Source organism: Lissotriton vulgaris, chromosome 5, assembly GCF_964263255.1.
Source record: "Lissotriton vulgaris chromosome 5, aLisVul1.2, whole genome shotgun sequence".
Lineage (NCBI taxonomy): Eukaryota > Metazoa > Chordata > Amphibia > Caudata > Salamandridae > Lissotriton > Lissotriton vulgaris.
Window position 1 is genome coordinate 1,808,369,149 of NC_141693.1, and position 15,536 is coordinate 1,808,384,684.

A 15,536-nucleotide genomic window follows, 5' to 3' on the forward strand; every position below is an offset into this window, starting at 1 on the left:
TGTTGCAGCAACTAACTTCTCTCCAGGTTTCCGAGATTTTTTGCTCCAGACCTTCTTTGCCACTGAACAAAATTGCATTTGCAACAAAGCTCAACTCCGAGGCAGAAGGAGCTTTAAGGACAAAAGATGATTTGAGTGTTAAATAAATGGATGAATGATTGGGATACATTTATATAGCAGACAATGTATATTGTGTTCTTTTGTGCTGATCTGCATTATAATCTACCAGCCAGAAACTGTAGGTGTTCATTAAGTTCACAATTAATTTAGAAAGACAGATTTGATTATCGAAGGGAATCTGAGCTAGAGAGTGTCCTGACTAATATCCCTGGAACGGCATTACAGTATCTGGGACCTACGTAAAAGAAAGTCCATCTTTCTCTATCCCTGGCACCTAATGATGAACAGTAAAACACATTTTCAATGAGATTGCAGTTGTCTGGTGTGGAATTCAGGTTGAATTTTGGGAATAATATATCCAGGTTTGCTAAAAAAAATTACATCACAAATAGGATTTTGAAATTAAGATTGTCCTTTATTTGAAGCTGGTTTAAATATTTGCTACGATGGATTGCAATTAAAATTGTGGAGAACAGGGCGTGGCCAGCCAACGCCCTCAAGTGGACGTGATCCACCGAGGATCCATTGCATCAGGTGACAAAGATGAGGAAAACCTGTTGAAGCTGTCAATGTATCACCTGCGCTTGTTAAAGGGAACATGATCGACAGGGTTAAGGCATTCCTTGGACTGACTAAGTACTATAAAAGATTTGGTCAGAACTATGGGACCATTATTGCTCCCCTTGACAAAACTGACTTCTAAAAAGAGGCCCAAGAAAGTCTCAGAAGCCTGCTATGTGTTCAACACCAGTGGTATTGGACCCTGACTACACAAATGAATTTGTTTCTTCAGAAATATTCTTCAGATCCCCAGTTTAGGAAAAAAAACTTAAAACTTATCTGTTTCAGTAGGTAGCTTGGTTGGGAGGAGGGGGGACAGTTACAATACAACAAGAAGGTATAGGAGGGTCCGAGGGAAAGTTTAACGACCTCACAGGTAGTTACCCCCAGTACAACAGCCACAAGAACAAAAAGTACCTGTCGGTCGGATAACGCCGAGGTGCTAAGAAATAGTGCTGGAGAAAGAAATGCACAGAAGAAACAATACAACAACCAGATAAATCAAAAACTCATTTGACCATCAACATTTGCTGATTAAAGTCCTATCAGACCAACCAAACAAGGCGGGGCCTCATCATGTAGGACACTCAGGCCATGGTCAGTCTACAGATGCCCAGATGTAAATTGCACGGTCTGGACACCGCAAAAGTTAATATAGAAATGGTACTGATAGGTGCAGTGCAAACAAAGAATACATAAGTATAGTGCAGTGGCTAAAATGGCTGTCGAGGCAAACAAAGACCTTTATTAGTGCCTGCCTGGACGTCAGATTAAAAATAGTGTAATGACAGCGTAAAATAATCACTGTCCTGCTCGCTTGGTGGAAAACAAAAATAAGGCCAACATGTTTCTGCCGTATTGTGTCAGTACACCGGCATTCGTCAGGGCCAAGCTATCAAATGCTACTGCAGATCACACTACCTAATGTGTAGAGAAAATAAAAACGTGAATAAACTAAGAGTGGTCGGACACGACCATCCTACCGCATCTTCTAAGTCTTGGCAGTGGATGCGAATGGACTTCCCTGTGGTGAAAGAGTGAGAAAAAAACGTATGAACACGTGGATTAATCACATAGGGCCCGATTCACAGAATGAATTTAAGACTCAATCCTTAACTTACTACTATTTTGGTATTCACAGAACGCACTTACAAATTTTGGCATTCACAGAATGAACTTACTACTTTTGGCATTCACAGAAGTTAGGATTTTGTCTTAAGTTTGTCTTAAGACAAACTTAAGACAGACTTAAGACAGACTTAAGACAAATTTAAGACAGACTTAAGACAGACTTAAGACAAAATCCTAACTTAAGTCTGTCCTAAGTCTGTCTTAAGTTTGTCTTAAGTCTGTCTTAAGTTTGTTTTAAGACAAACTTAAGACAAAATCCTAACTTCTGTGAATACCAAAAGTAGTAAGTAAATTCTGTGAATACTAAAAGTAGTAAGTGCATTCTGTGAATGCCAATAGTATTAAGTGCATTCTGTGAATGCCAAAATAGGAGTAAGTTTAGGATTGAGTCTTAAATTAATTCTGTGAATCGGGCCCTTTGGCTCTAAATACCACGTATCATTACAGTGCATCTCCAGCAATCATTCCAGCAACCTACGGCCGATCAAGCATAAACTTATGATGATCATTCTAGTGGCACGCGAAAAACATCACCACAAGCTACTACTGTGTAGAATTACATAATAAGTGAAGAAATTATTTAACACTTACCCATTAACTGTGGGAAGTACGCCTCACCTCACCCGGCAACTGCTCGGAAAGACAAGGCCCCGCTCAAGACGTGTAAACAAAGACAGTTCCTTGGTCAGATCACTGTCAATGTTGTAGTACAATGTACTGTCTACCTAACCCAATAATTTTCTGAATTGTCCAAACAAAGGATCCCGCCACGAGGGAGAAAGATGGTCACATTAAGATGAGTCATTTAGGCAAAAATCCCAATGAGTCAAGCCACAAATCTAGTGACTACAGACACAGTCCCTAGTGAGACCCATCTACTTGCAGAGTGTATAAACTCTATGAATATAGATAAAGGTTTAGCTGTAGATATACTAATAACAATCAGGTATACCTCCACTAAGGGATGTGCAACCCATGAGGATATATACGTTGTTTCAGTTGTAAAAAAACGAAAACCAGGGAAAAATGAGCAGTATAGCTCCTCAACCCTATCAGTGTCTCTCAAGTCAAACCATACTCAAGCACACATAGCCCAAGTCAACGGAGTGCGCTAGAAATACCTGTTAGGTCACACGCAATCACTCACTACTAACCTGTCCGTCGGTACCTCACGGCGGGTTCACGAGCCGAAGGGGAGGCACCGACGGACAGTTCAGGGCCGGTATATATACCGGCGCTAGCCGGTGTAATGCAGGGCAGCTGGACCACGTCCCGCTGTAGACGCGCCTGTGTGTAGACAAGACACTACCCTGCGCATGCGCGTCTGTGAGGCCGGTGATGGCGCGCATGCGTGGAAGCTTCAGTAATGATCGCCTCCCGCGCCACTATCCCTGCCGCACTCCGTCTCAGGACCGCGCATGCGCACACCACAGAGACTCAAAAAGCTGTATCTGCCCCGAATTCACCGCGCATCAAAGGCTCACGAGAGCCAGTCAAGCAAGCGCGACCTGGCTGTTACAGTTCAGATCACAGTTTAGAAGGCCAAAGCTAAAGTGAGTCACTAAGTATACACAATCTACCTGTGTATAGATCAATGTACCTCATCTTTAATGGATACACCCCGATCAGTAAGTGTGAACCTATGTTAAGCAAGGTCACACCGGGCAGACCTCCTCCCCAGTAGACTAAAAGGGTAGCGAACGAGTCAAGAAGAGCCTACCTGGGAAAAATCTGATGGCCAGACTCAACAAAGAAGGGGAGGGGTGAGAGAAGGAGTCTATATGTATCTCTTTGACCCTAGGGAAGTGCAATACGCTATACAACCCTATAGGTGCTGACAACTCAAACATGAGTGCACAGCACTAACGGGGACAGTCGCCAATTAGCAGGTTTACCATAGACACTTAGATCCTTAGATCCCGATGTTGGAGAATACCCGCTCAGTTCCCAAGGGGGGTAGTAAGGAGTATCGCAATGGCAAATAGTGCAAAACCAGGTCGTGGGTGCACAGGTGAGTGCTGTCAGATGGAAATCCACGGGATATTGTCATTCAAGCCACTCACGTCCGTTTTCAACTTGAAAATCCAGCGCTGCTCTTTAACAAATAAAAAGTGCGAGACATCGGTGATATGTGGTGGAATATACGGCTGTTCGAGAACTACCCAAAACAACTCCTCGGCCTTGTGTTGAGCCTCTAAGAAATGGTTAGTGAGGCCGGTAGACTGTTTCTTACAGCGGATCGGGCTTTTGTGCTCGCTGATTCGCGCCTTGATGGGTCTTGTTGTGTGGCCCACATACTGTTTCTTGCATGGACACGAGATTAAATAGATGAGTTTGTCCGAATTGCAGTTCGTATGTTTTGTGAGCCTCCACGGTCTCGTAGTCCCGATGTCAACTGTTAGGGTCTTGCGTGTCTGTGGACAGGCCGCACAGTTGCCGCATGGATAATGGCCTTGTACAGGTATGGTGTTCCACAATGTGTTCGTACTTTGTTGAAGTTCTCTCCGTGGTCGAGTGTGGACCAAACTATCTCGAATCGATGGTCCTCTCTTGAATGCAAACAGGGGTCGGGGTATGGTGTCACACCCTGTGTTCAAGATCTTCCAATGTCTGAGTATGGTTTTTTTGACTGCATTGGACGATGTAGTGAAGGTCTGTACCATGGTCATACAGTCTCTGGTACCCTCAGACCTCCTGTGTTGGAGCAGAGCCTCACGATTGTTGTTAAAAGCTCTCTTGTGAGCCCTGCGTACTAGATGGTTCGGGTAGTGCCGATCCCTTAGATTGGATGCTAATTCAGCAGCATGGTGTTCATAAAGAGGGTTCGAAGAACAATTCCTTCTAACCCTAAGGAATTGGCCAACAGGCAAGTTCTCGCGCAAAGATTGCGGATGGAAGCTATGAAATGACAATAGCGAGTTCCGTGCCATGGGTTTTTTGTAGAGTTCACTTCGTAAACCTCCCTCGGCTGGAAAGATATGTAGGTCCAAGTAGGCCAATCTGTCTTTACTGCTCTCCATGGTGAAATTAAGGAACTGATTCCTTGTATTCAACCAGGCGTGAAAAGATCCCAAATCGGCAGCAGACCCCTTCCATATGACGAGAATATCGTCAATGTAACGTTTCCACAGTCCTACCTGGTGGAAGAAGGGGTTGCTGTGGTTCAACACATGGTCCTGCTCAAATTGGTGCATGTATAGATTAGCCAGGCTCGGTGCGAAGACGCTCCCCATTGACGTGCCTGACACCTGGAGGTAGAGATCGTTCCGGTACTGGAAGAAATTCTCCATCATGGCGATCCTGGCACACTCCATGATGAAGGAAACCGGTGTTATCGTGTCCAGTTGTTTAGCATCCAGGATGGTTCTGATGCAGTCAAGAGTTTCCTGTTGGGGAATCGACGTATACAGCGACTCGACGTCAAAGCTGACCAGTAGGTCGGTCTCTGCGTCGAACTCTACGGCTGTGAGTAGTCTCAGGACGTCCCCAGTGTCCTGTAGGTAGGTAGGGGTCTCTTTCACTATCGGCTTCAAGAAGACATCTACAAAGGTGGAAAGTGGCTCGAGTAGTGAGCCTATCCCCGAGATGATGGGTCGTCCAGGCGGTGGTCTCTGGGTCTTGTGTATCTTTGGTAGACAGTAAAAGTAAGGAGTGACCGGATGTGCTGTTACTAGGTATCTCGCCTCCTGAGGAGTGATCCAACCCTCTGATACTCCTTCTTCTACAAGACTCTTGATGTCATTCGAGACTCTCTGCGTGGGGTCTTGTTGAAGGCGCCGATAGGCTCTGGTGTCACTCAGTTGTCTTTCGCATTCTGCCTGATAGGTGGTGGTGTCTTGTAGCACGATCGCTCCGCCCTTATCCGCGGGTTTGATGGTAAGGGACATATCATTAGCCAATGCAGATAGTGCTTGTTTCTCGATGGAAGGCAAATTGACAAAGTTCTTCCGTTGCTGAGTGCAATTCATGGCGTCATATGTTACCGCTTGCTAAAATGCTAAGACATTGGCTGGCACTTGGTGGTTCAAAGGTGTAAAAGTCGACTTGGGTTTGAGGCCAGTGTTCTGTTCACCCGGTTCGGATGCGTTGCCCGCTACCAATGAAGGATCCGATTTTTTGAAGAAGAAATGCAACCGGATCTTCCTGAAGAAACGTTCCAATTCACACCTAGTGTTGAAACGATCGCCAGTGTAAGTGGGGACAAAGCTCAACCCTTTGTTCAATACCGCATTCTCAGTCGGAGTGATATCCCTAGAGCTCAAGTTTACTACGAGGTCGCAGCTCCTGATGTCGCTCCGGTCGTGTTGCTGGTCTGTGGAGCCCAGTTGACATTTTGTTGGCCTCTTCTTTTGCCCCGATTTCTGCCCTGGCCCTGCCATAAAAAAGGCTGGTCATAATAGAATGACGGATTCGGAGGGTACATGGGCATGGGATGCCCCATTGGTGAGGGGCCCATAGGTCCTTGATGGTAATTCCATGGGCCTGGTGGCCACCATTGTCCTTGGTTAGGGTATTGTGGAGCCCCTCGGCCTCTGTTGGCTCTACGTTGGAAACCTCTGCCACGGGTTCCAGAGTTGGGGCCTGCATTAGGATTTCCTTGATCACTGGAGCCAGAATCAGAGCCCGAGGACGAGTAGTTTGACCCATACCTCCTCCCTTTTGAGGTAGTGGATGGAGCTACATAGGAGTCACTCAGATAAGGATAGGCCGACTCCATTGAAAAGCGTGCCAAATCTTTTTTAAACTTCTCTACTTTGTTCAGTAGGATGTTATCACAGTAGTCCTTGTTTGTCCTTGTTTGTCTTATTGGCCTCGTCCAAGTTCTTTTTGTAGATCACAGGTCTAATTGCTGCGTTGATTTGGCCCTCCAGGACCTGGATCTCGATCAGGAGTGCATCGGCCGTTTTTTAGCTGTTTTAATTATTAAAATCAACCAGTCACGGGTGCACCGCCAAGCAATAAGCGCCCAATTCTTCACGAACTGAATGCGGCAACTGTGCGGCCTGTCCACAGACACGCAAGACCCTAACAGTTGACATCGGGACTACGAGACCGTGGAGGCTCACAAAACATACGAACTGCAATTCGGACAAACTCATCTATTTAATCTCGTGTCCATGCAACAAACAGTATGTGGGCCACACAACAAGACCCATCAAGGCGCGAATCAGCGAGCACAAAAGCACGATCCGCTGTAAGAAATAGTCTACCGGCCTCACTAACCATTTCTTAGAGGCTCAACACAAGGCCGAGGAGTTGTTTTGGGTAGTTCTCGAACAGCCGTATATTCCACCACATATCACCGATGTCTCTCACTTTTTATTTGTTAAAGAGCAGCGCTGGATTTTCAAGTTGAAAACGGACGTGAGTGGCTTGAATGACAATATCCCGTGGATTTCCATTTGACAGCACTCACCTGTGCACCCACGACCTGGTTTTGCACTATTTGCCATTGCGATACTCCTTACTACCCCCCTTGGGAACTGAGCGGGTATTCTCCAACATCGGGATCTAAGGATCTAAGTGTCTATGGTAAACCTGCTAATTGGCGACTGTCCCCGTTAGTGCTGTGCACTCATGTTTGAGTTGTCAGCACCTATAGGGTTGTATAGCGTATTGCACTTCCCTAGGGTCAAAGAGATACATATAGACTCCTTCTCTCACCCCTCCCCTTCTTTGTTGAGTCTGGCCATCAGATTTTTCCCAGGTAGGCTCTTCTTGACTCGTTCGCTACCCTTTTAGTCTACTGGGGAGGAGGTCTGCCCGGTGTGACCTTGCTTAACATAGGTTCACACTTACTGATCGGGGTGTATCCATTAAAGATGAGGTACATTGATCTATACACAGGTAGATTGTGTATACTTAGTGACTCACTTTAGCTTTGGCCTTCTAAACTGTGATCTGAACTGTAACAGCCAGGTCGCGCTTGCTTGACTGGCTCTCGTGAGCCTTTGATGCGCGGTGAATTCGGGGCAGATACAGCTTTTTGAGTCTCTGTGGTGTGCGCATGCGCGGTCCTGAGACGGAGTGCGGCAGGGATAGTGGCGCGGGAGGCGATCATTACTGAAGCTTCCACGCATACGCGCCATCACCGGCCTCACAGACGCGCATGCGCAGGGTAGTGTCTTGTCTACACACAGGCGCGTCTACAGCGGGACGTGGTCCAGCTGCCCTGCATTACACCGGCTAGCGCCGGTATATATACCGGCCCTGAACTGTCCGTCGGTGCCTCCCCTTCGGCTCGTGAACCCGCCGTGAGGTACCGACGGACAGGTTAGTAGTGAGTGATTGCGTGTGACCTAACAGGTATTTCTAGCGCACTCCGTTGACTTGGGCTATGTGTGCTTGAGTATGGTTTGACTTGAGAGACACTGATAGGGTTGAGGAGCTATACTGCTCATTTTTCCCTGGTTTTCGTTTTTTTACAACTGAAACAACTTATATATCCTCATGGGTTGCACATCCCTTAGTGGAGGTATACCTGATTGTTATTAGTATATCTACAGCTAAACCTTTATCTATATTCATAGAGTTTATACACTCTGCAAGTAGATGGGTCTCACTAGGGACTGTGTCTGTAGTCACTAGATTTGTGGCTTGACTCATTGGGATTTTTGCCTAAATGACTCATCTTAATGTGACCATCTTTCTCCCTCGTGGCGGGATCCTTTGTTTGGACAATTCAGAAAATTATTGGGTTAGGTAGACAGTACATTGTACTACAACATTGACAGTGATCTGACCAAGGAACTGTCTTTGTTTACACGTCTTGAGCGGGGCCTTGTCTTTCCGAGCAGTTGCCGGGTGAGGTGAGGCGTACTTCCCACAGTTAATGGGTAAGTGTTAAATAATTTCTTCACTTATTATGTAATTCTACACAGTAGTAGCTTGTGGTGATGTTTTTCGCGTGCCACTAGAATGATCATCATAAGTTTATGCTTGATCGGCCGTAGGTTGCTGGAATGATTGCTGGAGATGCACTGTAATGATACGTGGTATTTAGAGCCTATGTGATTAATCCACGTGTTCATACGTTTTTTTCTCACTCTTTCACCACAGGGAAGTCCATTCGCATCCACTGCCAAGACTTAGAAGATGCGGTAGGATGGTCGTGTCCGACCACTCTTAGTTTATTCACGTTTTTATTTTCTCTACACATTAGGTAGTGTGATCTGCAGTAGCATTTGATAGCTTGGCCCTGACGAATGCCGGTGTACTGACACAATACGGCAGAAACATGTTGGCCTTATTTTTGTTTTCCACCAAGCGAGCAGGACAGTGATTATTTTACGCTGTCATTACACTATTTTTAATCTGACGTCCAGGCAGGCACTAATAAAGGTCTTTGTTTGCCTCGACAGCCATTTTAGCCACTGCACTATACTTATGTATTCTTTGTTTGCACTGCACCTATCAGTACCATTTCTATATTAACTTTTGCGGTGTCCAGACCGTGACTCAGTCATACATCGCCAATTTACATCTGGGCATCTGTAGACTGACCATGGCCTGAGTGTCCTACATGATGAGGCCCCGCCTTGTTTGGTTGGTCTGATAGGACTTTAATCAGCAAATGTTGATGGTCAAATGAGTTTTTGATTTATCTGGTTGTTGTATTGTTTCTTCTGTGCATTTCTTTCTCCAGCACTATTTCTTAGCACCTCGGCGTTATCCGACCGACAGGTACTTTTTGTTCTTGTGGCTGTTGTACTGGGGGTAACTACCTGTGAGGTCGTTAAACTTTCCCTCGGACCCTCCTATACCTTCTTGTTGTATTGTACTGAGCAGCTACGGCTGCGGGTCCCTGTTTTTTTATTGTAGCATCATACAGCAATTGTAGTGGTGCCCATTAGCTCACCCAATATATTTAGTTTTGTTGTCCACGACGGTTTTCTACTATGGAGGAGTTTGGTGGTCTAGCTTTTGAGGAAGAGGATCTCAACACCATCCTCAATGACAACCCTAGCATTCTAGATGACCTACCCTCTACTTCAAACCCCACTACGGAAGATGATTGGGTTAAATTATTGAACCTCAAGAAAAATCACTCACGTATCTCTTTACATGGGGTTATCATGAATGAGTATCTGCATGGCAAATGTGCACCATCGGGCTTGATTGTGACCACGGCGCCACGTTTATTCCTCACTGACAAAGAGTTCGTGAAGAATTGGGCGCTTATTGCTTGGCGGTGCACCCGTGACTGGTTGATTTTAATAATTAAAACAGCTAAAAAAACGGCCGATGCACTCCTGATCGAGATCCAGGTCCTGGAGGGCCAAATCAACGCAGCAATTAGACCTGTGATCTACAAAAAGAACTTGGACGAGGCCAATAAGACAAACAAGGACTACCGTGATAACATCCTACTGAACAAAGTAGAGAAGTTTAAAAAAGATTTGGCACGCTTTTCAATGGAGTCGGCCTATCCTTATCTGAGTGACTCCTATGTAGCTCCATCCACTACCTCAAAAGGGAGGAGGTATGGGTCAAACTACTCGTCCTCGGGCTCTGATTCTGGCTCCAGTGATCAAGGAAATCCTAATGCAGGCCCCAACTCTGGAACCCGTGGCAGAGGTTTCCAACGTAGAGCCAACAGAGGCCGAGGGGCTCCACAATACCCTAACCAAGGACAATGGTGGCCACCAGGCCCATGGAATTACCATCAAGGACCTATGGGCCCCTCACCAATGGGGCATCCCATGCCCATGTACCCTCCGAATCCGTCATTCTATTATGACCAGCCTTTTTTATGGCAGGGCCAGGGCAGAAATCGGGGCAAAAGAAGAGGCCAACAAAATGTCAACTGGGCTCCACAGACCAGCAACACGACCGGAGCGACATCAGGAGCTGCGACCTCGTAGTAAACTTGAGCTCTAGGGATATCACTCCGACTGAGAATGCGGTATTGAACAAAGGGTTGAGCTTTGTCCCCACTTACACTGGCGATCGTTTCAACACTAGGTGTGAATTGGAACGTTTCTTCAGGAAGATCCGGTTGCATTTCTTCTTCAAAAAATCGGATCCTTCATTGGTAGCGGGCAACGCATCCGAACCGGGTGAACAGAACACTGGCCTCAAACCCAAGTCGACTTTTACACCTTTGAACCACCAAGTGCCAGCCAATGTCTTAGCATTTGAGCAAGCGGTAACATATGACGCCATGAATTGCACTCAGCAACGGAAGAACTTTGTCAATTTGCCTTCCATCGAGAAACAAGCACTATCTGCATTGGCTAATGATATGTCCCTTACCATCAAACCCGCGGATAAGGGCGGAGCGATCGTGCTACAAGACACCACCACCTATCAGGCAGAATACGAAAGACAACTGAGTGACACCAGAGCCTATCGGCGCCTTCAACAAGACCCCACGCAGAGAGTCTCGAATGACATCAAGAGTCTTGTAGAAGAAGGAGTATCAGAGGGTTGGATCACTCCTCAGGAGGCAAGATACCTAGTAACAGCACATCCGGTCACTCCTTACTTTTACTGTCTACCAAAGATACACAAGACCCAGAGACCACCGCCTGGACGACCCATCATCTCGGGGATAGGCTCACTACTCGAGCCACTTTCCACCTTTGTAGATGTCTTCTTGAAGCCGATAGTGAAAGAGACCCCTACCTACCTACAGGACACTGGGGACGTCCTGAGACTACTCACAGCCGTAGAGTTCGACGCAGAGACCGACCTACTGGTCAGCTTTGACGTCGAGTCGCTGTATACGTCGATTCCCCAACAGGAAACTCTTGACTGCATCAGAACCATCCTGGATGCTAAACAACTGGACACGATAACACCGGTTTCCTTCATCATGGAGTGTGCCAGGATCGCCATGATGGAGAATTTCTTCCAGTACCGGAACGATCTCTACCTCCAGGTGTCAGGCACGTCAATGGGGAGCGTCTTCGCACCGAGCCTGGCTAATCTATACATGCACCAATTTGAGCAGGACCATGTGTTGAACCACAGCAACCCCTTCTTCCACCAGGTAGGACTGTGGAAACGTTACATTGACGATATTCTCGTCATATGGAAGGGGTCTGCTGCCGATTTGGGATCTTTTCACGCCTGGTTGAATACAAGGAATCAGTTCCTTAATTTCACCATGGAGAGCAGTAAAGACAGATTGGCCTACTTGGACCTACATATCTTTCCAGCCGAGGGAGGTTTACGAAGTGAACTCTACAAAAAACCCATGGCACGGAACTCGCTATTGTCATTTCATAGCTTCCATCCGCAATCTTTGCGCGAGAACTTGCCTGTTGGCCAATTCCTTAGGGTTAGAAGGAATTGTTCTTCGAACCCTCTTTATGAACACCATGCTGCTGAATTAGCATCCAATCTAAGGGATCGGCACTACCCGAACCATCTAGTACGCAGGGCTCACAAGAGAGCTTTTAACAACAATCGTGAGGCTCTGCTCCAACACAGGAGGTCTGAGGGTACCAGAGACTGTATGACCATGGTACAGACCTTCACTACATCGTCCAATGCAGTCAAAAAAACCATACTCAGACATTGGAAGATCTTGAACACAGGGTGTGACACCATACCCCGACCCCTGTTTGCATTCAAGAGAGGACCATCGATTCGAGATAGTTTGGTCCACACTCGACCACGGAGAGAACTTCAACAAAGTACGAACACATTGTGGAACACCATACCTGTACAAGGCCATTATCCATGCGGCAACTGTGCGGCCTGTCCACAGACACGCAAGACCCTAACAGTTGACATCGGGACTACGAGACCGTGGAGGCTCACAAAACATACGAACTGCAATTCGGACAAACTCATCTATTTAATCTCGTGTCCATGCAAGAAACAGTATGTGGGCCACACAACAAGACCCATCAAGGCGCGAATCAGCGAGCACAAAAGCACGATCCGCTGTAAGAAACAGTCTACCGGCCTCACTAACCATTTCTTAGAGGCTCAACACAAGGCCGAGGAGTTGTTTTGGGTAGTTCTCGAACAGCCGTATATTCCACCACATATCACCGATGTCTCGCACTTTTTATTTGTTAAAGAGCAGCGCTGGATTTTCAAGTTGAAAACGGACGTGAGTGGCTTGAATGACAATATCCCGTGGATTTCCATCTGACAGCACTCACCTGTGCACCCACGACCTGGTTTTGCACTATTTGCCATTGCGATACTCCTTACTACCCCCCTTGGGAACTGAGCGGGTATTCTCCAACATCGGGATCTAAGGATCTAAGTGTCTATGGTAAACCTGCTAATTGGCGACTGTCCCCGTTAGTGCTGTGCACTCATGTTTGAGTTGTCAGCACCTATAGGGTTGTATAGTGTATTGCACTTCCCTAGGGTCAAAGAGATACATATAGACTCCTTCTCTCACCCCTCCCCTTCTTTGTTGAGTCTGGCCATCAGATTTTTCCCAGGTAGGCTCTTCTTGACTCGTTCGCTACCCTTTTAGTCTACTGGGGAGGAGGTCTGCCCGGTGTGACCTTGCTTAACATAGGTTCACACTTACTGATCGGGGTGTATCCATTAAAGATGAGGTACATTGATCTATACACAGGTAGATTGTGTATACTTAGTGACTCACTTTAGCTTTGGCCTTCTAAACTGTGATCTGAACTGTAACAGCCAGGTCGCGCTTGCTTGACTGGCTCTCGTGAGCCTTTGATGCGCGGTGAATTCGGGGCAGATACAGCTTTTTGAGTCTCTGTGGTGTGCGCATGCGCGGTCCTGAGACGGAGTGCGGCAGGGATAGTGGCGCGGGAGGCGATCATTACTGAAGCTTCCACGCATGCGCGCCATCACCGGCCTCACAGACGCGCATGCGCAGGGTAGTGTCTTGTCTACACACAGGCGCGTCTACAGCGGGACGTGGTCCAGCTGCCCTGCATTACACCGGCTAGCGCCGGTATATATACCGGCCCTGAACTGTCCGTCGGTGCCTCCCCTTCGGCTCGTGAACCCGCCGTGAGGTACCGACGGACAGGTTAGTAGTGAGTGATTGCGTGTGACCTAACAGGTATTTCTAGCGCACTCCGTTGACTTGGGCTATGTGTGCTTGAGTATGGTTTGACTTGAGAGACACTGATAGGGTTGAGGAGCTATACTGCTCATTTTTCCCTGGTTTTCGTTTTTTTACAACTGAAACAACTTATATATCCTCATGGGTTGCACATCCCTTAGTGGAGGTATACCTGATTGTTATTAGTATATCTACAGCTAAACCTTTATCTATATTCATAGAGTTTATACACTCTGCAAGTAGATGGGTCTCACTAGGGACTGTGTCTGTAGTCACTAGATTTGTGGCTTGACTCATTGGGATTTTTGCCTAAATGACTCATCTTAATGTGACCATCTTTCTCCCTCGTGGCGGGATCCTTTGTTTGGACAATTCAGAAAATTATTGGGTTAGGTAGACAGTACATTGTACTACAACATTGACAGTGATCTGACCAAGGAACTGTCTTTGTTTACACGTCGGGACACCCCTTTGCCGGGGTAGCTGTTGCGCTTCACCAAATCTAGAAATAGAAATAGAAAATTGAGCGGGGCCTTGTCTTTCCGAGCAGTTGCCGGGTGAGGTGAGGCGTACTTCCCACAGTTAATGGGTAAGTGTTAAATAATTTCTTCACTTATTATGTAATTCTACACAGTAGTAGCTTGTGGTGATGTTTTTCGCGTGCCACTAGAATGATCATCATAAGTTTATGCTTGATCGGCCGTAGGTTGCTGGAATGATTGCTGGAGATGCACTGTAATGATACGTGGTATTTAGAGCCTATGTGATTAATCCACGTGTTCATACGTTTTTTTCTCACTCTTTCACCACAGGGAAGTCCATTCGCATCCACTGCCAAGACTTAGAAGATGCGGTAGGATGGTCGTGTCCGACCACTCTTAGTTTATTCACGTTTTTATTTTCTCTACACATTAGGTAGTGTGATCTGCAGTAGCATTTGATAGCTTGGCCCTGACGAATGCCGGTGTACTGACACAATACGGCAGAAACATGTTGGCCTTATTTTTGTTTTCCACCAAGCGAGCAGGACAGTGATTATTTTACGCTGTCATTACACTATTTTTAATCTGACGTCCAGGCAGGCACTAATAAAGGTCTTTGTTTGCCTCGACAGCCATTTTAGCCACTGCACTATACTTATGTATTCTTTGTTTGCACTGCACCTATCAGTACCATTTCTATATTAACTTTTGCGGTGTCCAGACCGTGACTCAGTCATACATCGCCAATTTACATCTGGGCATCTGTAGACTGACCATGGCCTGAGTGTCCTACATGATGAGGCCCCGCCTTGTTTGGTTGGTCTGATAGGACTTTAATCAGCAAATGTTGATGGTCAAATGAGTTTTTGATTTATCTGGTTGTTGTATTGTTTCTTCTGTGCATTTCTTTCTCCAGCACTATTTCTTAGCACCTCGGCGTTATCCGACCGACAGGTACTTTTTGTTCTTGGGGGGACAGTTACTCCACTTGCCATAGCGCGGGGACACGCCAGTGGCGTAACCAGGCGCTTAATAAATCTCCAATAATAATAATAATAATAAGATCAAGGGATTGGGGTAGTGCTGGCACAGGTCAATGAGGAGGGCCTTGATCAGCCACTTGAATTCATTAGCAGATGACATCTCCCCAGAAAGCAGAGATGGAATGCCATTGAGAGAGAGGGCTTTGCTGTGGTTTGGTACCTGAAAAAGCTGAGACCATATTTGTT

At 46.5% G+C, this 15,536-nt stretch overlaps 1 protein-coding gene across 1 annotated transcript; it reads left to right on the top strand.

Annotated features, from left to right (window-relative positions):
* The first annotated feature begins 9,710 nt into the window (after window positions 1–9,710).
* On the top strand, window positions 9,711–10,676 carry LOC147717249 (uncharacterized). Its single transcript, XM_086920499.1, has one exon. It carries the CDS (start codon window positions 9,711–9,713, stop codon window positions 10,674–10,676), a length of 966 nt encoding a protein of 321 aa, XP_086776625.1.
* The last annotated feature ends 4,860 nt before the right edge of the window (window positions 10,677–15,536 follow it).